The sequence below is a fragment of the Oculina patagonica genome, chromosome 1 (genome assembly GCF_052425735.1).
Source record: "Oculina patagonica isolate OP01 chromosome 1, crgOcupat, whole genome shotgun sequence".
NCBI classification, from domain to species: Eukaryota; Metazoa; Cnidaria; class Anthozoa; order Scleractinia; family Oculinidae; genus Oculina; species Oculina patagonica.
The window spans coordinates 30,336,019-30,360,039 of record NC_135758.1 but is presented as its reverse complement, the minus strand read 5'-3'; the positions used below and the strand labels follow the sequence as shown (position 1 = coordinate 30,360,039).

Sequence of the window (24,021 nt, the reverse complement as noted above, 5' to 3'; positions counted from 1 at the left end):
CTAGTCGATTGTATCACAATAGTATTGTAATAGTATCACTACTATCACAATATTATTGAAATAGTAATTTAATCTTCACAATACTATCTCTTTTCAGAATGTTAACTCAATAGTCACCCCTATTAGTTAAGAGTTAATTTAATCCATTATGCACCCAGATTTAACTAAATTTATGGTTTGTTGTTTGGTCACTTTAGAGATTCCCTGGTAACAAAAATAAGCACCCCATCTTAAAAAGCACGGTCCTGTCTCCAATAAGCACTCTTCCTTAAGCTGCAAGCACTGCATGTGCTATTCCCATGTCATAAGCACCACATTTGCTAAATTGAATTTTTACATTATCTTTGCTTGGGTCTCTGGGGATGATCCTTTTAAGGCATAACTTAATTTAACAGTGAAACATCCTATCAGACAACGTAGTCCTGAAAAAGTCTACCAATTTCTATATCAGAAACTTTAATTGTTGATTTATTAATAATACTATCATGTCTAACAGAGATCAGGGTGATTTTCTCATCATAACTCTTTCATCCACTTTTTTTTCCTAGGCCAAGAAACATTACTTCATCTTTCAGCCCGACTGGGTTTCACTCAGCTGGCAACCTACCTCCTGGATCAGCCAGGATCAGACAAGGCTCTTCACATGCAGGACAAGTCAGGAAAAATTCCTGAGGATATTGCACGAGAGAAGGGGATGAAGTTACTTGCAGATATGTTTTCAAGGTATGGGTGGCCGTCTTTGTTTTAGCTTTGCCTTCTGTCTTGAAGATTCTACATAACAAGTCCGTGACCATTGCTGTTTTAGGATCTGGTGCATACATAGTCTAACCAAAGGTTGCTACTATTTCTAGGGGTCCTGGTGATTGTGAAAAGAGAACGCCAAAGGACACTACAAAACCACAAGTGAAGAAAAGTGAATTGGGTACCACTACCATATCCAGTTACATGTCACAACAACAAAACTCTCTTGGTAAGTGATTTAAATTACAGCTTCTGGCAATTTGTTGAAAGATTGACTGGAATGTTAAGCAAACTGTAGGAGTTTTTTTTATACCTATGGCTATGACTGTATAGGTTAGATAACTAATATATGATTGATAGTCATTGACTTTGAACCATTGCACTTTACAGAAAAGGACATTGAAATGCTTCAAGATATAAACTCACTTGTTGAAGAAGAAGTAAGTACCGGTATAAAACATTTCAAAAATTTTATGCACCATTTTTACCGAATGGTAATGAGGTGTAGTGATGATTCGCGAACTTGAAGTGACGTGTTTCCGTCACTCCATTCTGATATTAAACCGCAATTAATTCATGCATTAGCGTGCTGACAGAAAGGTTGTTTAAAACGCCATTCAGCACATGTCAATCAAAAACAAATTATCCTATAACCTCATTCCCAGGGTCTCTCTCTTTCAGGGAACAAGGTTGAATTTTTACAAAACAAATCGAAAGAGGATCAATTAAACTTATCCTCTGGTGATAAAAGAGAATAGAATTCGCTCTACGAAGCCGTAGAGCATACTCTATCAATGACCCATTCACCTAAGAAAACATTCAAAGAAATGAAGTGAGATTGTGACATAACTATAGCAGCTTAAGCTACTGCAGTTACCGCGTCTTTATTGTAAACAAAATTTGCTGACGTTCGCGTCACAATCTCTTCACGTATCCGTTTTTCATCTTTTTGAGTCGTGCGACGCGCATCTTTCTCAAGTTTTATTCGCTGCTCAAAATAACGCTATACTGCTGACAGAAAAGTAACATATAAAAAAAATTTACCTTGCTAAATGATCAAGGTTACACTTTTGTGATGAATATTCGGCTACGAGCCTGAGAGCACGAACATCATGACAAATTCCCATGAAAATAAAAATTCAAAAAATCGTGAACGCTTATTTGAAGAAAAAAACACAATGACCATGAGAAAATGAAGGCAAATTAAGTGAATTGTGAATTACTGTAGCAGCTAGCTGTGAGTACACGTATTACGGTTAAAAAATTATTACGCTCGCCATGTGACGTGTTGTAGTTAACACCACATCACAGCTTGAATCAAGCCGTCTTTTCGCGTGACGTCACCTCGTGTCACGTCATCTGTTTTTCATCTTTTTGAGTCGAGCAGAAACACGAAGTGTCGGGCGTATCTTTTTCTCGAATTTTATCCGCTGCTCAAAAATAACGCTATACGTGCTGAAGAAAAGTATAGATATTCAAAAAAATTTACTTAACGCTAAAAAGGATCAAAGGTAATACACTAACCGGTAAATATTTTTGTGGTGAAAACTGAATAGCGCTACGAAACCTGAGAGCACGAACCATCAATGACGCAACTCATGTGGAAAAATAAAAATTCAAACGCAAATAAAATGAGATTGAATTACTTTATTGGACACTTATTTAGAAAAAAATGCGAAGGTCGGCACTTCATCGAATTACAAATTACATGAGGTTGCTCGAAGAGCCTTTGATCATGATTGGTATTAATATTTTTTGAGTTGTCATGAGATCTGTGTTGGAAACAAACTTGATTTTAGTTGTGTTCTCACAATATTCTAAACAAAAAATTCTATATAGTTTCCTGCTGGAGATGTGCCGCGACATTTACTCCATGCCCCTTTGTGCTACTGAAATGTGGGCATTTGCACTAAATACATTGAAGGCAATCGAATTAATGTTTATCTTTTCATCTTCTCATCAGATGAGGAAAAGAATGCCAAAGTTTCGTCATTCTTGGCCGGTCAGAAGAAAAACTAAGGATACAACAGGTCTGTTCGGTTAACTGTTACTTAAGTTTGTGTAACACACTACAAGTATCATGTTCTTGAGTAAGAACATGTTACTACACTTATCAGTCGAGTGTGGAACAAGAGAAGTTTCGCACCCAAGCTTTACCATTTAAACTTTGTTGTCAGGGGCAACAGCACTATTTCCATTGGAAACGTGTGCTCAGTCTCTCGCACTTTTCAGTCATTCAACTTTTGCACAAACAGGACTACTGACATCAATAGCACAAGATGTTTCCAATGGAAACTAGCTCTGTCACCCCTGACAACAGCAGAGTTTTAATAGTAAAACTTGGGTGCAAAACTTCCCTTGTTGCATACTCAATAGACTACGAGCAGTCCCTATTTTTTCGCAGAGTCCGTATTTTTTCGCAGGTCCGTCGGCATTCGCCTAAAAATAAATGACCGCGCGGTGACGCGCGAGGGGACGAGGCGCGAAAAAATGGGTCCCTTTTTTTTCGCGCCTCCTCCCCATTTTTCGCGCGGTCCCCCCCTCGTCCTCATTTCTCCCCGGTCATTTATTTATTTTTTAGGTGAATGCTCGACGGCTCTGCGAAAATCGGCTGCGAAAATAGGGACTGCTCGTAGTCTACATACTCAACTGATAAGCATAGTAATCCTAGCACCCAGCATGCATGGCACCTATATGTTCCTTATTGTCTTGATTTTAGTTTTTGGATTTCTTGGACTGCAGGTTTACTGTCTTTGATTTACACAACTTTTTAATAATTTGTTTCCACAGAAGATGTGTCTAGCAGTGATGAAGAACTAAAGCAAATCAACAGAGAGCTTTCATCAAAGAAGTTCACAAGTCAGCTGAACAGCATGAACCCTGGAAGAAACACTGGGGGTGGCAATAGACATTTGTTAGGTACATTAATTATTATCTCTTGAGATATATGTTGTGGTTCAATTTTATGTTACATGTATATATCAAACATGAGAGACAATGTTTCATCGGGATATCCAAACACTGAGAAGAGAGTTGAAAATATGACGTGCAGTGGAGTATTTTTGATGAAATTTGAGGTGTTTGGATAGCCGATGAAACACTGTCTCGAGTGTTACATATATTTTCTCAATCGAAACAAAAACAAAGGAGTAAATGGAGAAATAAAATAGTAAAAATCTAATGCTACATTAAAATCAGGTATCCAAACCACCATCACGGTTATGATTTTCTTTGTTTTAACTTGATGAATTATTAATGAGTTTGAGAACCTTCCTCGTTTTGATTGAGAAGGTATACCAAACACTTGAGACAGTGTTTCATCGGCTATCCAAACACCTAGAATTTCGTCAAAAAAACTCTGCTGCTCATCATATTTTCAACTCTCTTCTTGGTGTTTGGATATCCCAATGAAGCACTGCCTCTCGTGTTTGATACATTTCTTCAAATTTTGTTTCTCTTTGTTTGAAACTCATTACCGTACATTACCATACCCAAAAACAAAGGAAAAGTAAAAATCAAACCAAGTTTAAAATTGAACCACAACATATGCAGTAGAGAACATTTTCCCGGTTTCTTTAGAGAACTTTATAGAAAGACACATAAATGTTTGGAAAATGGAAAATGTTGTTGGAACACAAGCCTTTAATTACAGTGTATAGCCAAATGTGTGTGAGTTCTGCCACAGTTTATGTAATTTTACAAGTTCTTTCAAACTTTCATTAAAAGACCCAAGAAGACTCATCATAGACAACCTTTTCTGTGCTTCTTGAGAGTTAGAAAAACATGGCTTTCAGCCATAGGCCGAAATCCTCCTTTTTTGATTTTAGAAATAAAAGGGCCTTGAGATATACTTTTAATCCACTAATAATTGGTACTTGTAATGCCCTGTAAGATAATGAATCTAAACCTATTGAGAGCATTCCACATGTGTAGATGACAGTTCTATTTACTTTTGAAACTTACATGTAAACATAATTGTATTTTGCTTACAGAACAAAACCTCAAGAGGTTGAGAGATATCAATGAAGAAATACAAAAGCTTCGGATGGTTAATTCACAGAGAGGTTCTAGAGAGGTACGGCGAAAAATAGTCAAAATGTCGAATAGTAGCCCTTGCATTGTCTCTTATGCCTTGCTACCCTTGCTACCCCACAGAACAAACAACAAAAAATGCGCCTGTCCCCAAAAACAGTAGCAACCGCAACACTAGAGGACTAGCAAAATAAGAATCTTACTAGAGCTGCTACACTACTGAAAAAATGGTGGATGTAGAGTTGAATTGACGCTGGGGAGAGATAAGAGGGTGGCAGTGAAATAGTATAAAGCTGCATCAGATTTTTCTTCTCCCACTTCTCAATGAGTCTTTACCTTAAAACTGTTCAATTATAAAGCCTCATTTGTTCTTGATACAATCTCTCTTTTATCTGGTAGGCTGGTAAAGGTGGAATGCAAGGAAAACATTTGCGCCGCTTGTCCTGTCCGTCTTTAAGTGGACAGGACCTTCAGCAAGCTCATGTTATTGCAGGTGATGAGTGTTAAAATTTTGTATCCTGTCGACATGAATTTTTGTATTTTCAATTTCTATGCAAAGCAAGTTGTTTTAGAGTTGTCGTTATCATTATCATTATCATCATCACATCATCATTTTATTTGCCACTTTAGAATTAACATACAAAAAGACTTAAAAAGATAGGGCGAGGAGACCTCCGAGAAACCACAAGGCTTATGGGGGAGGCCACCTTGGGTTAGCAATAAGTTAGTAATTTGGCTGTGAATGTGCAGCTAGGCCAATTTTCAGACTCATTTTATTAGAAATTTAATCATTTTTTTCTTAAAAGAAGAGAAGCTACTCGAACCAGTGATCGATTCTGGTAGGAGAATTCCAAATTTAGGACCCTGGAAAAGTATTGTAAACTGCTTTAGATTTGTACGACAGTGATGTGGTCGATAACACTTGGCTATTCTTGTGTCATAACTGTGTATTTGACTACTAGTAGAAAACAAATTGAGAAACATCGGGGGCAATAATTATTGGTTATGATAGTAAAACATAAATTTAGCTATTATCATTTTTTATACTAACCTTTTTGGTAAAATAATTGGTACTGACATAACTAATAAAACTATTTTGATGTTAAATGGTGTCTTTTATTTCTTGGTAAAAGGTGTAATTACTTCATGTTTTTTTTTTTGTCCTAGGAATAAAAGCTAAAGACGAGAAACCAGTCATGAATGGCAATGTGGAACAAAAAGAGAAAAAACCCGTCAGTCTATTAACTGACAAGTTAAGAACTTCTCATACTAAGGAGATTATTACAGAAAAAACAAAGGAAATGAATCAGAGACAGGAAGATTCCTCCAATACTACAAACAATAAACTTCTCTCTGTTGACAATAAAAGTGATGTTCGACGGGCACACAGCTGGGGAAAACATGAGGAAAAGCCTGAACTGACAAAGAGAGTTAGCTCGAGCCTAGATGATTTAACAAAAGGCATTGAAGATGAAGACAAAGTTGAAAATGTCAAACCTCGTAGTAGGGTACAAGCTATCAAAAACAAAAGACCTGTCTCGTTAAATCTGGAGACTCCCAAAGAAGAGGGAGGAAACAAACTTGTGGATATTTTAGATTCCATAAAGAAAGCTAGTGATGGAAAACAAAATATTGCCAAGTCATCTAGCAATGCGTCAATAACATCACTGAACGATGTTGATGTTAATGTGAACCATAAAGACGGTGGGCTTTTAAGTCCCAACAAAAGTGGTCTCCAAACCAAGTCGTATTCATACAGCTGCCTGGCTGACCTTAAACTTGGAGAAGATGGTAAGATTTTACTTAATAACTTTCAATAAGAAAGCACATTGGTCTATTGGTTAGTGCATTGGACTCTGGATCTGCGGTCCTGGAGTTTAATCTTGCTCCCCCAGAGCACAGTGGCCTAATGGTTATAAAAAAGTGCTGGACTCTGGATCATTAAGCAGTCTGGGTTTTAGTCCTGGCTGGAACACCACCCCATTCTCGTCCCCATAGCCCTTTCGTTTCTCTTAGCCGGCTGGGCCTTGGCACAAGGAAATGAAGGGCTCTGGGGACACAGAATTTCCAGTCCTAGATTCTAGGACTTCCGGTCTTCATGTATGCAGTCATGACGTTTCAAAAGAATGTATGAGAGAGTTGTTTGGTTTTTGACTTCCGTTTAGGAATTCTTTGTTCCAAACAGCCAATCAAAAAAATTCGAATTAATTCAAAAATCCTATGTCCCCAGAGCCCTCCGTTTTCTCGTACTAAGTCGGCTAAAGGAAAGGTCTATGGGGACGAGAATGACACCTCCCATAAGTGGACACTAAGTTATTGTCCCAGCCACGTACAAACACATTTTTAACCTTCCAGAAGCAGACACCTCTCCTAACCGGACAATTTTCAGGTTCCAAAAGTGTCCCCTTTTAGGAGGTTCACTGAACAGTGTATGATTGGAAAAAAATCATGAGTTATTTCTTTTCTGTTTTTGAATACTGTGTAAGAAAGATATTTCTGTAGGACACGATAATAAATTTATTTCATATGCAAAATACTAGTTATAAAATGACTGTTATTCAAATCCATCATGTTGTTACAAGGGAGATTAGAACAAATTTTTAAATTGTTTTCCTTAGGAAACCCTATTGATGAAAAGAAACCTGGGTAAGTTATTTTTGGAAGTTTATAATCACTTTAAAAAAAAATCAATTTTGTTTATGAGCAGTGGGTCTCTTCATCTAGGTTTTACAAGCTTACAAAAGCTGCTACACTACTGATCTAGATGTGATGCATAAATGGACATGAATGCAGCAAGTTGCTGGTGCAATCTTACAAATCTCCTACAAAGCAGACCATGCAGTAGCTACACTGCTACAATCCCCGTCAATACCCTTGGGAAGGTCGTCAAGTTATCGCTCCCCTCCCCCCTCATTCAATGTTGAAGTCTACCTACAGACCTCAATCACAGCATATTGTCTATCATAATGTTCAGAAATACTTCAACATTGATATGGGGGAGAGGGGGGGGGGGGGGCAAACATCTTGTGTAGGTACCTAGAGACTACATTTATGTCGAAGTTTTTGAAATTGCGGTGTATATGTGCAACCTTCCCAAGAGGTTATGTCTGGGATTGTAGTTGCTCCATACTCTTAAACTTGTATTGTTTCTCTAAGAGCAGGTTTGATCCAGTCCCTCATTTGTTTTGTTGTCTAAATTTGTGTCATTTATATTATTATTTTGTTGTAGATCTCAATTTAGCCCAGAGGTCCAGAAAAGAAACCTAGCAAAGGCAGAGACACAGATATCTTTGTTGGACTTCCTAAATGATGAGTAAGTTATTTTATGTTTCAGATTTGATATTTAATGTATTGTTATTTGATAATTCGTCGTGGAGCCTGAAAGAAGACTTAAAGTCAAAGAAGGCTTTACATTTGGCTTATTTTGTTTGTGCTTTGTGGATGGACAATCTTTGGATACACCGATTCAGCGTAAGCCGGAAGTTGCATGGAAACGAGGCCTAAGGGCCCTCGGCGGCTAAAAACTATAAAGTTTTTACTAGCGTTTGGGGCGTTTCGAGTCGAAAGAAAGCATTTCCTTTACAAATTAGCCACGAATCTTGATCCATATCAGGGCAAAAGTATAAAGAGAAGAAATTTTAATGTCCTCCAGGCGACAGGTGAAATTCTAACAGCTTAGCGGTAAGATTTTGCTGCCAACTTCAATATTCCCTCGCCAGCATAGGCTGAATTTCATCCGTTCTCTCAGGTAGTTTACAATCAATTTTGAATTTTTTTAATCAATAAAACGAAACCACTTTAAAATCCAGAATACCTTTTAAGAAACAGATTTTTCTGTGGGAAGGAAGCCCTTTGGTTTTCGATCTGAATGAAAACTTTCTAGTATTAATGGAGAAACTCGCGTTAACATCGCGCATACATCATTAAAGACAGTCTACTGATTCTGTTACAGAATTTGACAGATTTTTTCAATAGAAATTGTAATTGGCATGAACTGTTTCAGGTGTAAATTGAATTGTACATGTATTTGAGTTGCAGATTCATACAGGTTAATAATAAAATAAAGCCAACTTTCATATCAAAAGAATTATAATATAAAGTACACAACGTCGTTTTCGACGCCAATTGGTGAGTTGTGTGTATACATGGAAGCGTATTTAGTGTTAAAGTCATCGATGCATTTTAAACACACAAATTCTAGAGTAGTAGCAAAATGTAGCAGTGTATTCAAAGCAGACTCGGTTGTTATTACCGGTAAAATTATACCGACCGGGAAGCTTACATGTAAATAATAAAATCTTCTCTTCTGGTCAAATTCGATCCAGTTCACAAATGAAGTCAGGTCCGTAAAAAAAATTCAGTGAAAAAAATCTGACATACCTGTATTTGACTGGGTTGACTGTACGCTTTTCGATTGTTGATTAATTATTATGATTGGAAAATGTTACAACAAACTGCGGTACATGTTTACGTGAGCTTCTCTGTCGAAACAAACTAACATAATTTAGATAACTGAAACTATTTGTGAGACATGTTTACGCGTGACTTTCTCTACAATTCTATGTCGATACCTGCAACTTTTTATTCGGATTGAAGACCTAAGGGGCTCTCAAAACCAAATTTGTTCTACAAAAGTTCCATTCAGTGAATCAAAAGGTAGTTCGTTTTATTGATAAACAGAATCCTAAATTGAGTGTAGCCAGAGAACGGCAAACATTCAAATTATGATTATTACATTCGAATATAAAATATTCGATTCCAAAGAAGATGACAACAAAATCTTACCGGTAAGCCGTAAGAATTTCTTCTCTAGCCTGACCTTAAATTTCTTCTTCTTATACTTTTGAACTTATAAGGATCAAGATTCGTGGCTAATTTGTAAAGGGAATGCTTTTACCCACTCGAAATGCCCCACACGCAAATAAAAACTTTATAATTTTGAACCGCCGAGGGCCCTTAGGCCTCGTTTCCATGCAACTTCCGGCTTACGCTGAATCGGTGTACCTGAAAAGCCATACTTGATCGAAATAATTATATGACAACATTCTACGTTGTTTTGTTACATACAAATTATGGTTGTAAAGTTATCTGTTTTGCTTGAAATAAAAAATATAATCATAAAATTTGGTAAGTACCACACATTCCGTTCTCTTACGTTGATAACAACTAAAACATGCATGGAAATTAAAGTTTAGTTTTAAGATTAAAGTTTATTTAAACCCGAAAAAGCCTAGTAAAGATTATTTAAAAATCCATGTAAGAGTATTTATGTTAAATTGTATCCTAAAAGTTTGTTAATGAGATAGTGCCTTTGAATAGATTTTATAAAAAACTTTTTCAAAAACTGTTATTTTTTGTTATAAATTTCATTATCATATTTCAAACACACACTCATTGCACTTTAAACTTCATAGTAAAACATTTAAAATATAAACCAGTACGTTCTCTTGTTGTGTTTACCGCCGTTCTCTTGTTCAGTCAAAAAAGACGTCACCTGCACTTAAATGCTAAAGCAGCAAAGAAGTGGTACTCCCTGCATGCTCTAGCTACAATAAGGTATTGTATAAAACAGTTTATTGCAGAGCAGTTTTTAAATGAGATATAAACACTGGTAAATAATGTGCCGAGAATATGCAAGCTCTATGCAGTGTATTTTAGCCAATCGTCGCTCATGTAGATGTATCAAATCACCTTCTTATGCTGTATATGCTTTCCACTCAGACTGACACCTCTTTACTATTTGCGGCCCTAATGACTGGCTCTGTGGGAAAAGTTGGTTTTAAATACCCTTTTTGTCAGTCATTTGAAAACTGCTCTCATTAAATTAAAAGCCAACACAGAAGTCTTAACATTTAAAGTGAATTTTACTAAATTTAAACGAAGACTTTTAATCAAAATGAAATGATTAAAATGATAACGTTTTCAAACTGAACTGCGCGTACAGTATTTGCTTCATATTTGCACTTTCTAGTTAAGAAATCAATTAAAACATTATTTGTTTAATAAATATGTGATCAAATGATTTGTTAGTCTGGGAGCATTCAACAATAAAATTTCATAAAGAAACAAAGCTACCGAAGTAAAGTTTCCTTTCTAAACGAATCTAGGAACTTACCACTCGCTCGTGTATTAACAAACTTGAGCCTGCTCGCAGGCTACTAATCCTATAGGTGTTCTAGTTGTTGGTCCTCTTTTTTAAAGCTTCTTCATTAGTGAAGGATATTTGTGAACTTCAGTAAAAGCTCTATTTACCCCCCCCCCCTTTTAACGCCCCTTCTAATAAGCCCCCTTTCCCCTATTTACCCCACCCCCGCCCCCTTTACTAGATGGAACCTCGTGACAATTTTTTAAAAGAGGAAACAAGTTAACTGTACGCTTTCAAAGGTATTCTCTTACCACATGTACTTTGTGTTGTTGTTTTTTTGTTTAAATGTGTTTCCAAACAACACTAACACATTAAAAAGTCCACTTTATTTCTTTTATATGAAACCTAACTGATAAACGATTTGAAATAAGCCCCCCTTTCTAATATCCCCTCCCTCTCTATCGTGTACCCCCACAAAAGTTTCTAAAAAAGAAATAAGCCCCCCCCCCGGGCTTAATAGAGCTTCAACACAAAACAGATGGTCTAGCTACGTTGTTTCAGAAACACTGGAAACATTTGGCTTGCAGTTCGTCTAGTTTAAGTGTGTCCAACGCAGCATGCTATTTATGTTTGAATAAAACGCGTTCGTAGTGAAAAGGTTGGCGGTATAAAACGAACAAAAATGGTTAAGACTGTAGTTCTTCTTTTGCCAGGGAACCTCAAGATAAAGCTCAAAACAGATTGTCGCTGGAAGAATTTTTGGGCGAAAAGTAAGTGTGCTGAAGGTTTGATGCTTATAAAGGAGAACTTGCATGAAAACTTGCAAAACACTGAAGGTGTTTCCTTTTAAGTCTCATACCCTGGTCACACTGGTCAACTAAACCTGTTTACTTAAACCGGGCATAAGAGTTTGATTAACCGTCACAACAAACTAACCACGGTTAAAACAAAATGAGTATTTAATTGATTATTTTCAAAATATGTTAATTTAACCGTTTAAGCTCTAGTGTTAACGGGGTTTGCCAGTAAACCGTTTTACAACTTAAACCTGCGTTAGCTTTTTTCCAATAAAGCTCAAATACTGCACAATCCCAAAAGTAACAAAATATGACCACACAAAGGTTTGGGTCTCGATTTACCTGAAAGTAGCAATGTTTTCTGGGAGTAACAACCCCATCTTCAGTAGGACCACCCTGGTAAACTATTCTACAGAATTGAGACACCAACATAAATATTAACGTGATAAATCTACATAAAAATGTCCACAGTTGCATGTATCTAAAATAACACTCAGCCGTTACGATACCAGTGGGCTGCCAAACTCGAAAGTAACAATCTTCTTTCTTTCAGAATTGTGCCCCGATAGTAGTATTTAAATCCTCCTTGGAAATCAAGGAAATGAGCAGTTTACCTTTCTGAATTTTATTGAGATGTTTGTAATGTTATTTTTCTTGTATTGCAGTGGCCCAGACTTGAGTGCTGACGATTCAGAAGAAGCAGAAAAGGTAGGAAATATTCGGTTTTATGTTATGGCGATACGGGAGTTATTTAATGCACACGCAATAACAGATCATCTGATGATGTTTTTGCAGCCTGTATTCTTGGTATACGATGTCGTCGATAAAGTTCACCAACATATCTTCAGAGATAAACAAAATAAACACCTGTTAATGTAAACAAACAGTGAGCTGTGGCTCAGTTTGTTTCTTAGTCGAAAAAACTCTGAAATTTTACTGATCGCATTCATAACTGGACGATGATTAACATTTCCCTTGTTTCAACTTCCACTGCCTTCATGAGAATGATTTTCGCTGTGCAATTATTATCGTGACTATAGGTATGTTTATTATAATTTTTAACCAACATTTCGTTTGGAGGATAATCTTCCCACATGTTTGCTAACTGCCTTGTGTGAATTACATTAATGTTGAATAAACGTTTTATTATCAGGCTGTATATGATACCCCAGTGTGTGATCGTTCATGAATATGAAAGCTGTTGAGCAGTAATGCATGCGGAGTTTTGCCCGGAGTTTTTAATTTGAGATATTTTCAAACGCAGAATTTTTTTTTATTCCATATTCTTTGCGATGCGTAGTGTTTCATAATAGCACGCATCTAACATGAATTTTTATCGTATCTTGACCTGAATTTCACCCGTCGCAATTCACATTTCAGGAAAAGCCTGAAGCTGGAAAGGGTCTTCGCCGGTTTAGCATGCTGTTTGGAGGAAATAAGTCGTCATCCAAGGTACAAGACCTGTTTGTTTTGTGAAATAAGAATGCTAACATGTCAAAATGCGAGTCACAGCTGTCAATAATGGAGATTGATACAGATAGAATGTTGTTTATGTTGTCATACTAACCACAGTAATCTCGTTCCCAGAGCCGGCGCGTTTTCGGTCAGCCGTGACCGAACACTGAATGGTGCTGGTCGATTTAAACCGGAACCATGTGCGCTTGCGCCGGAGATTGTGGATGAAACGAACAAGTTTTCAACAGCCAATATGATTTGGCCTTGTTTTGGCGGGCTTTCAGTTTAGCCCAGAGGTCTTTATAGACCTCCTTAGCTTCGTTTGTTTGTTGTCCATTTCAGACCACGTGATGTTACCCTCCTAAACAAATTCAAGTGGAAATGAATTAATAATTTCCAGATAGAGAAAGGGACAACTCTCTAGACTAGAGAGTATCACGTGATTTGAAATGGGAAATTTACATACGTAGCTAAAGAGGTATCTATTCTTGGTGCTGACCAAAAGGATCGCGGCCCTTGGGGACGAGATTGTTACCACAGTAGAGTGTGGAAGACTAGCAGTATCTTCCAATTATATACAGTCGAAGCTCTCGTAAGCGGACACCTTCGGGACGCGAAAAAGGTGTCCGTAACTGGAGCTGGCCGCTTACGAGAATGGTTCTCGTAAGCGGCCACTAGAGGTGAAGGGGATAGATGGCCGCTTACGGGAGCTTGCCTAGCTAACAAGTGGTGTTTCAAAATGTAACCGGACGTGGATGACGACAAAACAAACACTGAAATATGGTTCTGTAATTACTGTAAAATAATTGTGACGAACGGCGATGTAAAGTTAATAAGAAAAAACAAGATACAGAGGTTGTTTATAGGATTTTCTTTTGGGTGTCCGCTTACGGGAGCTTAAAAACAAAGAAAAAGTCAAAGTCGTTATCTCTGAAAGTGTCCGCGGCCGCTTACGGGAATGTCCGCTTACGAGAATTTAAAAATACAGAGTTTGTATGGGAGTTAAAACGGGGTTTCAAACAAGGCGGCCGTAAGTAGAGCTGTCCGCTTACGAGAGTGTCCGTTAGGAGAGCTTCGACTGTATTACTTTATGTTCTTTGGCTTAGAATGTCACCAGGCAGTGCTACATGTTCTTTGTTGTGTTTTCATTTCAGCAATTAAAGCGAGAACTTCCAAAGCTTCAGAAGGGAAGCAACAGAAGTAGTTTACGAAAAGACAAGAGCTTTTGTAAGTTAACCGTTGATCCTAACGGAAACTATTGCTGTAGTTTCAAAAATATAAATTCCATTGTGCACATTCGAAAAATGGCCTGAGATTTTCCTAATTTTAACCATTGTGCAAATAAGGTACCCCTGTCCGATTTCTAGGGGTGGAAAAAGCGAGGGCGTCTCCCCAGTAGAGGGGCATTAAGTAGAGACTGGTCACGGGTAAGATGAATCCTTAGGAGACAAGCAAGGTGTTGTTCGTGTTAGGGGAGCATTAAGGTATTCCTGGAGGCTAACGTGGTGATTGTTTACATTTTGCCTCATTAGCATACGACGTTGCCTAGAGAAGGCATTATGCTATATACAAATTGACTCCAGTTATTTAAAGAGCTTGTGAAACTAATTTTCAGCTCCTAGCGTGCAATATCCAAGGAGATATAAACGTTCAAAAACTGCACAATTTCTGGGTGGCAAAAGCGCTAATAAGCCCCTACATTCTTTGTAAAATATCAAGTTTTCAAACCCGCGTCACAGAAAAAAGTATTTAATTCATCGGGCTCAAATTTATAACCAAAGTTAATCGTACCATGTTCTTTCAGTTCAATATTCAGAATTGATATTTTTGTAACTCGATCAGAAAGTGAAGCGCTTATGCTAACGAGGCAAACATTGTAAACAAAGATTCCCCTATAAGGGCATTTAGGTCGTTACGTGACGACTCAAATCAACTGCTATTAAGACCACAGTAGTAAGGCTAGTTTATACTGTTGCATTGTTATAATCATTTGTTATTTGTTCAATACAACAGCACGTAGCAAGGACAGTGAAGACAACAAGAAGGAGCCAGGTGATGGTAAAGAACAACTGAAGACTGCACTGGGACGGAGAGCTTCAGGAGTTACAACCAAACTGTCCAAACCTGGAGAGCAGGTATGCAACGTTTTTAGTTTTTAGTTAAGTATTTTAAATATTTTTAGCTTAGCATTATTAATAGTATTTTAGGTATTTTAATTGTGTCCCCAATTAGTCCATAAGGGCTAAACACACAGACACGGTAATAAAGTTTTTATTTATTTTATTATTTAACGTCATTGCAGAGCGTTGATGTATATAGGCGCTGACAAACGAAGACACATTGTTCGGGACACAAATGTTTCCCTTTTGCCCGCTAGCGCAATATTTGCAACCTCATTACCAGGTTCTCTCTCTCCTCGCGAGAGAGACCCTGGGAACGAGGTTGCAATATTTGTTGCGGATACAAAATTTGTGTCCGAAACACGAAAAATGTTTCTGATTTTTTCAGAAACATTTTGTGTCCGCAACAAATGTTTCCAGGTTTGTGTGGCATGGACACAAAACATTTTTTTGTGTCCCGCTCGTTTGCTCACCCAAGAAACATCACGAGCAACAATGTGTCCTTGTTTGTCACGGCCTTGTGGCTAGGATGAAGATTTTCATTAAATGGAAGGGCTACGATGAAGGGCTTCATTGAATGTTTTGTTTGCAAAACAATTTGGTGTTGGTATTGAAGTGATTTGTGTTTCGTTCCAGGTTCCAATGCTTCCTAACCCTGGCTTGTTAACACGGACTGGGACTCGAAGCGCTGGGAATTCGAGAGCGAGCCTGCATACCAAGCCAACTTCTCCTCTGCCATTTAGAAGGTAATCCTTGAATTAAAGTCAATAGTGTGGGCAAAAATTCATCTTTTATTGGTAACTAATGGCTGTGTTGCTAGTAAACCTCAGTAATCAGCATTTGTGTTTTCCTTTCTAAAGCAGGAGCTTCACAATGGATGAAGACAAGGACAAGGACAAGGGGAAAGACAAACCTAGGTAAGGTGATTTTCCTGGCTGTACAGTGAACTGTCTCTGAAGCGGACATCTCGCGTCCAACTCAAGCTGCCTGCTTAAAAAAAGAGTTTATTTGAAGACAAGCAAGTGGAATTCGGCCAGAATAAGCTAACTACGTTCGGCGTAGGAAGTGTCCTCCTTACAGGGCGGGGTCTCCAGTTCGGGAGAGTTGATTGTACAGTTTTTTTTTTTCAGACATAGGTACTTGTGTCTGAATCACCCATGAAACTTATGAAAATAGAAACGTGTCTATGCCCTTGCCGTAAGCTTAGTCTTCACGAAGTGTCAACGGGGGTTCGTTGTACTGGGGATCAGTTTCCATACATCTTATACTGTTAGTAACCTGTCTGCGCTTAAGAATATTGTTCGTTATATTTTCTATGTTAACTGTGTTGCTTTGAATGTCTTATAAATCAAGTGTTTCCTGTTCTTTCTTTCAGTACTGGTGGGTCACCAGAAGCGTCTGGAGATGATGACGAAGACGATGAAGGAGGTGGGCATCCTGTGACGCAATCAAACATTCACTCGTTAGCCTTTTTCTTCCCAACAACACTAGAAACAATCTTTGTTTCAGTAGCCTGTAATCCGGTCCTTTTATTTGTTTTTTTTTTTTTTATACAGCACACTGTGTACTCGATAACGTCTCTTAACCGTTTTTTCCAGCCAGTTCTCACGCTACTCACAAATGCACGTTTTGATTGGCTGAAAGTTTTAGAAACGCAGAAAAGGTTCCGTGGGTTATTTTCTGTCTGGAAAAAAACACCTTGTTCTTGTCGTTATGCAGTTACAGAAGAACTCGCCACGACATTGACTGAAATTGAGTAGTAGAGTATTTCTCTACTACTGACACCTACTAACTCTTTTTCGTGTTCTATAACTGTCAGTTTCTTGAAGAGAGACCATTTTTTGTCATCAATAGTAAGACAAAAGGCTGTGTTCTGATTAGATTCAGACATGGCTAAATGATAATCAATTTACATCGAGTTTGCACGAGCTGAGTAACTAAATTCAGCCAAAGCTAATGCTTTGTATTGCGTCATTAACAAATTTCCGTTTATCTTTCTCTCTCTCTTCAGAATTTGGCGATGAGGTAAGCATAACTGTAGAATCACCTGAGAGCAAAATAATCACCTTTAATTTAGGCTGCACTTTTCGTCTCAATACACAATCCGTGACATACACGAGTTCATACATGTACATACACCTTAATTAATTTATTCTGTTTGGTCTTGTTCCAAAACAATCATTCAATTCATAATTGAGGCCTCACGAGACCCCGTTCTCGGTGTACGGGTACGGATAAATTACCGGTCATCGCCAAACAAGTGTGAGTAAACCACCTTTTACCCCTTTGGTTACCCGGTAGCACAAATACGTCATTGCCGTATATGAAAATAATAGCATCCTTTCCTTACCCGTTCCCTGAAACTCGGGTACCTTGAGGTCCCCAATATATTTTCGGGTAATGTTATGCGATCGTTTATCCATTCCCTTACTTGCGTCTTTCTTTTTTATTTAGTATCAAGGTGATCCGGATCTTGATATCAAAGACGAACCAGAGGCGTGGAGCGTCACAGTCGACAAGAAGGTACACATCGAAAATTCTTTTGTGCCACGGTTCTTTTAGTTTTTGTTATTCTTCACTTAACCTTTGTTAGGAAACTCAGAAACGAATTTTCTCTCAGTCAAAATTTGGTCTTATGTTCAATTTCTCACCCAACTCTCGCTTTTTAGATTCTAAAAAGAATGACAGCAAAGGATATCAAGAGACAAGATGTGATTCACGGTGAGTCTTGTGCATACTGTGCATAGAGATTTTGAGAAATCCTACCGCTTTGATATTTAATTACAATCCCACTCTTGGTTTTAATTAAGTGCGTTCTAGTGTGGTTATCATTCATATAGTAAATACTTTACAATTTAATTTTTTTCCTCTCAGAATTGATTCAGACAGAAGTCCATCACGTGCGGACTCTAAAAATCATGCAGAAGGTTAGAAAGAGTTAATTCATCGTAATTCTATTAACCCTTCATTGTCTTTAGTGAACTATGTCGCACCAAACAAAAGGAAACAGGTCACTTCGACTATGTCTAAAATCGTCACGCAACACTTAGTAGGGGGAAACGTTGCGTGACGACCCAAACATCAGTTGAGAAATTCATAATCTTTGTTTTTAACCCTTGGCGATGAAGCAGGTAAAACGATGACTGTCAATCTTTTACCAGCTTTAGTTCAGTCAGATTGGATGCAGTGTCGAGAATTAGAAAGCCTCTGACTCGATGTTGTCAGGGCGGGTTTGGCAAGAGGGGGTGGGAGGGGCGTGGACACGCACGTACTAACTGAAAATGTTACTTACCAACGCTCTCTCCATTTGCAGATATTTTACAAGGGAATGTTGGATTACTTGCCACAGGAAACTGTAGATCAGATATTACCGAGGCTGAGTGATCTGCTTCAAATTAATGGTGAGAAAGGAATGAGCACTTTGTTCAGCTTGTTTCTCTGATAACATGACTACAACTGATCTAGGGGTTTGACTGCTTTCTTCCTCGAGGAGGACAGATTCAATGACGGAATCAAAAAATCTGAAGGAACAACAATTTCTGCCACGGAAAATCAAACAAAATGCATCAAAAGGACAATGAGATCTTCAAACATTGTTAAACCAAAATTACCTTGCAAGGCACATCTTTGTGTTATTTTAAGTACCTTAGTTTATCTTTCACCTGGTGTTTGATCAGAAAAAGTAAATATCAGATACTGGTAAAAAAACTCACTCCGTTATATATGTGTTCTGTTTCATTAATGTCAATATAGGAGACTTTTTAAACCGTCTGAAAGCAAGTGAAGGCGACGACTCTGTAGTGAACAGTGTTGGAGACGTACTGGAGCAACAGGTTAGTGAAAAACCCGAGATGGAATTTGTATCTGTAGATATGGCAGATAGATGAGCAGCGGAGTTGTGTAAATCGTGTTTTTTTTTGTCACATTTCAGTTCAGTGGAGAAAACGCTGAAAAGATGAAGAGCGCTTATGGCGAGTTTTGTAGCAATCACATGGACGGTGTTGAACTTTACAAGGTAAACTATCTGCTGTGCTTTCTTAGGGAACTGTTTGAGGTGGGTTTTGTTTGCTAGATTGTTGAGTATGATTGGGCTTGTTCTGATTCTGCAACGATTGGGTAAAATTAGCATTTAGTTGGGTTAGGTAAAGTAACAAACTTACATTTTAATTTGTTTTATACAATCTGTTTTTAAACAGTGAAAGTAATAGTGCTTTACTAACTCGTGGTCAGAGGTACTTGAGTCCATGCGCCATGGTTACCACCACACAACCTTACGTCATTCCTATTGTCACTTATTAGTTTTATGCTTGCTGGAAACAAACTTGTAAGCAAACTTGAAGCCATCGATACGCTGGCTTAGAGAGCCACGTGTGAATGCCCCCTTGCACTCACAAGTCGATTTTCTCTTATGTAGAAGTTACACAGAACGGATAAGAAGTTTGCAGACTTCATTAAGGTACTGTATTTTAGTCTCGTTAAGTGTTTTTTTGGTTTTAACAGATTATGTATTAGCGTTTTAAGAATTCTGCTTCTGACAAGTCGCCTTCTCGTGAATAACAAGAAACAACTGACTTTTCAGCACACAGGATCATAGCATCCGATTTTAATAGTTTTGTTTGCGTTTGTTTCGCGTAGAAATGTAATTTGAACAAGTTCTGTCGACGACTGTCCATCCCAGAATGCATTACGCTTGTCACCCAGAGACTCACCAAATATCCAATACTCATTGAAGCTATCGTGAAAACCACTAAAGGTATGTCATAGCATCCGGGATACTGTAAATTACAACAAACAAACAAAAATACCAGGGCCAAAAATTTGGCCGAATGTTTTAACTGGAGAAATTCATTCCCAATCAGTGTTTTCACTGTAGAAACGGCTGTTTTCACACTGAGGATTTGTTTATTATTTGTTATGTACAGGGTTGCCACAGGTCAGGATATGGTCAGGGAAAAATGAAATTCTTCAACGTCAGGGAAAAGTCAGAGAATTTTATTTTTAGTCAGGGAAAATTGAAATTATGTCACCACTGATTTAATACCATTGAAGGCTGGAAGAAATTTTGTTAGGTCAATGTGATCTCAGCGATGTTTTTTCTTCAGGAAATGGAGGCTTGAGGATGCAACTATATCTGACATTTGGCATTTTTTGGCCAGGGAAAAGTCAAGGGAATTTTGAAAACCATGGCAACCATGATGTAGAAAAATCGCCGGTGCCACACGATTTGTTAGTCATAAGCGTGTTCGTTATATGACCGGGGGTGCGCTGATTGCCATTTCTAGTTGCCGCATTAGTAAACTGGACTATAATTCAGAGATGGCTGTATTGTTATTCCTGCTGTTTGGTTATCCCATCCAATTCAGAATCAGTTCCCTTTCCAACTTGTTGCATTTTGATTTTTTTTAGAGTCCAAACCGGATTTTAACTCGCTTAAGAAGTCCATCACTCTTGTCAAGGTAAGGATGATTCACTGCTACACATTTGCCAGCTCTTTGGTGGGATGTGATCAAAGTTAATCTGTTTGGTTTTGTTTTTGACAGGAAATATTACAAAGCGTCGATCAGACGATAAAAGATAATGAAAAACAGAAGGTATGTGTTTAATTTCTTCTTAAATATGAAATGTCCCCGAAACAGGTGATCAGAGGGGAAAACATAGAAAACATGAAAAGGAACTATAGTCTTGTTGTACCACCAAACGTATTAGAGTAATCAAATTAAACTGGCTAGCTACTGGCTACTTCCTATGCAGCATTCATGTGTGTCTGTTACGGGTCATGACAAAAGAGAACTTTGGTCTCTGGCTGCCAAGGAACACGGTTTCGTCCTTTTTGTCGTCAGCATGTCGTAGCGTAGAAATCGGAGTGGCCAGGACTAGAAGCAGAAAAGATAAAATTGGGTCAGAATTGTCAAATACAATACAATACAATACAATGCAATTTTATTGTCCATACGTGGGACGAGTTCTCCCTCAATGTCCGAGCCAGAGGCTCATGTATAAAACGTAGGACTAAAATCACACGTCAGTGACAGTAATATAACGCTTCCTTTACTTCTTCTTTTACAGCAACTGTCAGACATGAAAATGAAGATGGATTTGAAAGTCACAGTCAACTACAAGAACGGAAAAGTCAAGGTAAAAATAGACCCAGTCAATCGATAGGCAATGAAACCAGGTAGCAGTGGAGGCTACTGCGGGAAAATATTATTAAAATCAACTTCATGTCGTTTGCATTTAAAAAGATTCCTCTGCATTAACCTCTACTCCAAGCTAAGTCCAGTCCATCCCTAGAATGTAAATGTGGCCTATCAATCAGCTTGCATACAGTACTTAATAGAACATATTCGTATTCTCGGTATTGGACTGGAACTAGCTTGCAATGGAGGCTTTTTCAGGACTCTTTTCAAATGCAAATAACGTGAAGCTATTTTAATCATCTTCCCCCCTATTAGCCTCCATTGCAAGCTTGTTCCAGTCCAATACCGAGAATGTGAAGTAACGGTTACATCAAGACAAACCTATTTGGCTTCCTATCCTTGTTCGGTATACTTGCTTGCCCAACTTAACGTCTTCTTTTAAGTACAAGGTAAAGTATGAACTGTTTTAGGAGTAACAATTTCTGTCTTTGTAGAACATCGACTTCGCCTCTAACACGAGTAAACTACTCCATGATGGTGTTTTACTGTGGAAAACTGCCAGGGGAAAACTAAGTGGTAAGTAATGTATCTTACCTTTTCACGCGAGTGCCTCTTTCCATGATAGAATGTTAAGCATTAACCGGTCATGTCCTAACTTCCAGTCCATGTGTTTAGCAATACTCCTAGCAACTTCGTGGTAAAGAAATTTGAATTTAAGCGCCGGGGCTTATCAGCAATGATTCACGGTATTTGTTTAAAATAATGAGTAATCCAACACTTCAGTGCTTTTTTGGTGTGTTGCTTTTGAGTTTTTCTAGTGTCATTCTATTTTTGTTGCAAGATTTGACAGATAGACATTCACTTGCAAAGGCAAGAGGAGGTCTATTTCAAGCGGGTTTGTACTCGAAGGGGGTAAGGGTGTGAGTAGAGGCTTTTGTTTTTTTTTTACTAATGTTGATTAATTCTACATTGCAGAGACCCGTGTGTTGATTATGGAAGACATGTTGGTTTTCCTTCAGGAAAAAGATCAAAAGTTCAGCTTGCTGTCATTAGACCAGAAAGTAAGTGAGGGTTCCTCATTAGTCCGTTATTTCTTATTACAAATATCTTCCAAAGTCTTCTCAAGTTAGAGCACCGAGAGGTAGCTCACGACAAAACTGGATTTGTTTACATACTAATTTCCAACGTAGCAGGCGTAATTGTCTTTTGTCGTGCAGTGTATCTTTTCTAACAAGAGAACGATTGCGTGACGAGCTACTGTAGCTGTAGTTTTGTGGGGTCGTTGAGGTTTTGTTGCTAGTACGTTTCTTGACTCCTATGTGATGAAGTTAACCACAAATAGCAAATATTGGAGTTGCGTATGCAGGGCTTTGATATAAATACTGACATTAAAATAAAATCTGACTTATTCAATGATATTAAATGAGGCATCTTTTGATTGCTCCAATTGCTTGCTTTGAACATTGTGTATGACCCCTGTTCATGGCTGATTCTGTATTCTTTAGATGTGCGTGTCTGTTATTTCAGCGCGTGTGCTTATTATGGCTTACGTCTGTTCTCATCTCCAGGCCCCTATAGTCAGGCTCAAGAAGCTGATTGTGCGAGAGGTGGCTACCGACCGGAAGGCTATCTTTCTTGTGAGCACCAGCAGTAAAGGACCCGAAATGTACGAGATAGTTTGCGAATCACCCGAAGACAAGAAACGGTGAGCGTGTGTCCTTAGAGCAGTTTTCAATTGAGTGTCGTAAAACCAAAACCAAAGTTATTACTCTGGCCAATCACAAAGGACACGGACAATCCAGTGAACCAATCAAAACTCGAAGCAAATACATGTAGCCGGCACGAAGCGCGGGAAAACGTGCGCGAGCGAAACACGATTGGTTTTGGTTTTACTCCTGATTGGCTGAGAAAGTGGCGCGAGATTTTTAAGCCAATCACTAAGCGCAGTAATGCAAAACCAAAGCAAACGCAATTTACTTTCGACACTCAAGTGAAAACCGCTCTAGTATGAAACCTAATACAGTTAAAGCGCTATACCTGAGCCTCTGGCTCGGATAGGGAGGGCAACCTCATCCTGCGTTATGACTCTAATACATTGATTGTTGAATAGGTTTGATTGCATTAACAACCAAGCTAAAGCTTTCATAGAAATGGTACGCCCCGGTTTCTAATCACGTGATACTGTGGCTTACATTATATGTGTGTTTTGTTTTAGTTGGATGGAGATAATTCGTGAAGCCGTGACCAACGCCCCCGCGGACGAAAGTGAGTAGTTGCGGCAGTTTGTTGTTGTTAGACTGCTTTCTTTTTACTCAAGGAATGTCAAGCCGAAGTAAGGGCCTCTTCATATGATCCCGGTTGACCGGGCTGGCCCAGTTACCGAGATCTCGGCTCACTCCTATTTTCTTGTAAAATTTTGGATGTGTTCATATGAGAAGGTGGGCCAGCCCTGTTACCGATATCTCGGTTTCTGCAACCGAGATCTCGACAACCGGGAAGAATATTTTCCCATATGAACGCTCCAGCCCGGTCGCCGGGACGCAACTTTTTTTGAGAAAATAGCTTCCCTTTCGTAATTGGGCGGTCCAAATGGTTTAATTTTGCCTTGTATATATTTCCACTTCAGAAATATGCGAATTAGCTTTATTAATAAA

At 38.3% G+C, this 24,021-nt stretch overlaps 1 protein-coding gene across 1 annotated transcript in view; it reads left to right on the top strand.

Moving 5' to 3' along the window:
- LOC144663315 (uncharacterized) overlaps window positions 1-24,021 on the top strand; it is a 36,158-nt gene that overhangs the window by 6,000 nt on the left and 6,137 nt on the right. The window contains 35 exon segments of the mRNA XM_078524214.1: window positions 549-723; window positions 852-970; window positions 1,132-1,181; window positions 2,705-2,771; window positions 3,532-3,660; window positions 4,734-4,816; window positions 5,173-5,266; window positions 5,941-6,564; window positions 7,392-7,419; window positions 8,003-8,086; window positions 10,252-10,329; window positions 11,572-11,628; window positions 12,321-12,363; window positions 13,036-13,107; window positions 14,265-14,337; window positions 15,124-15,245; window positions 15,867-15,976; window positions 16,094-16,147; window positions 16,606-16,658; window positions 17,242-17,255; window positions 17,685-17,753; window positions 17,900-17,951; window positions 18,105-18,157; window positions 18,544-18,631; window positions 18,984-19,063; window positions 19,162-19,245; window positions 19,645-19,686; window positions 19,866-19,983; window positions 20,637-20,686; window positions 20,771-20,821; window positions 21,297-21,365; window positions 21,862-21,943; window positions 22,343-22,428; window positions 22,936-23,072; window positions 23,583-23,632. Of these exon segments, the coding sequence (XP_078380340.1) occupies window positions 549-723; window positions 852-970; window positions 1,132-1,181; window positions 2,705-2,771; window positions 3,532-3,660; window positions 4,734-4,816; window positions 5,173-5,266; window positions 5,941-6,564; window positions 7,392-7,419; window positions 8,003-8,086; window positions 10,252-10,329; window positions 11,572-11,628; window positions 12,321-12,363; window positions 13,036-13,107; window positions 14,265-14,337; window positions 15,124-15,245; window positions 15,867-15,976; window positions 16,094-16,147; window positions 16,606-16,658; window positions 17,242-17,255; window positions 17,685-17,753; window positions 17,900-17,951; window positions 18,105-18,157; window positions 18,544-18,631; window positions 18,984-19,063; window positions 19,162-19,245; window positions 19,645-19,686; window positions 19,866-19,983; window positions 20,637-20,686; window positions 20,771-20,821; window positions 21,297-21,365; window positions 21,862-21,943; window positions 22,343-22,428; window positions 22,936-23,072; window positions 23,583-23,632 (3,240 nt within the window).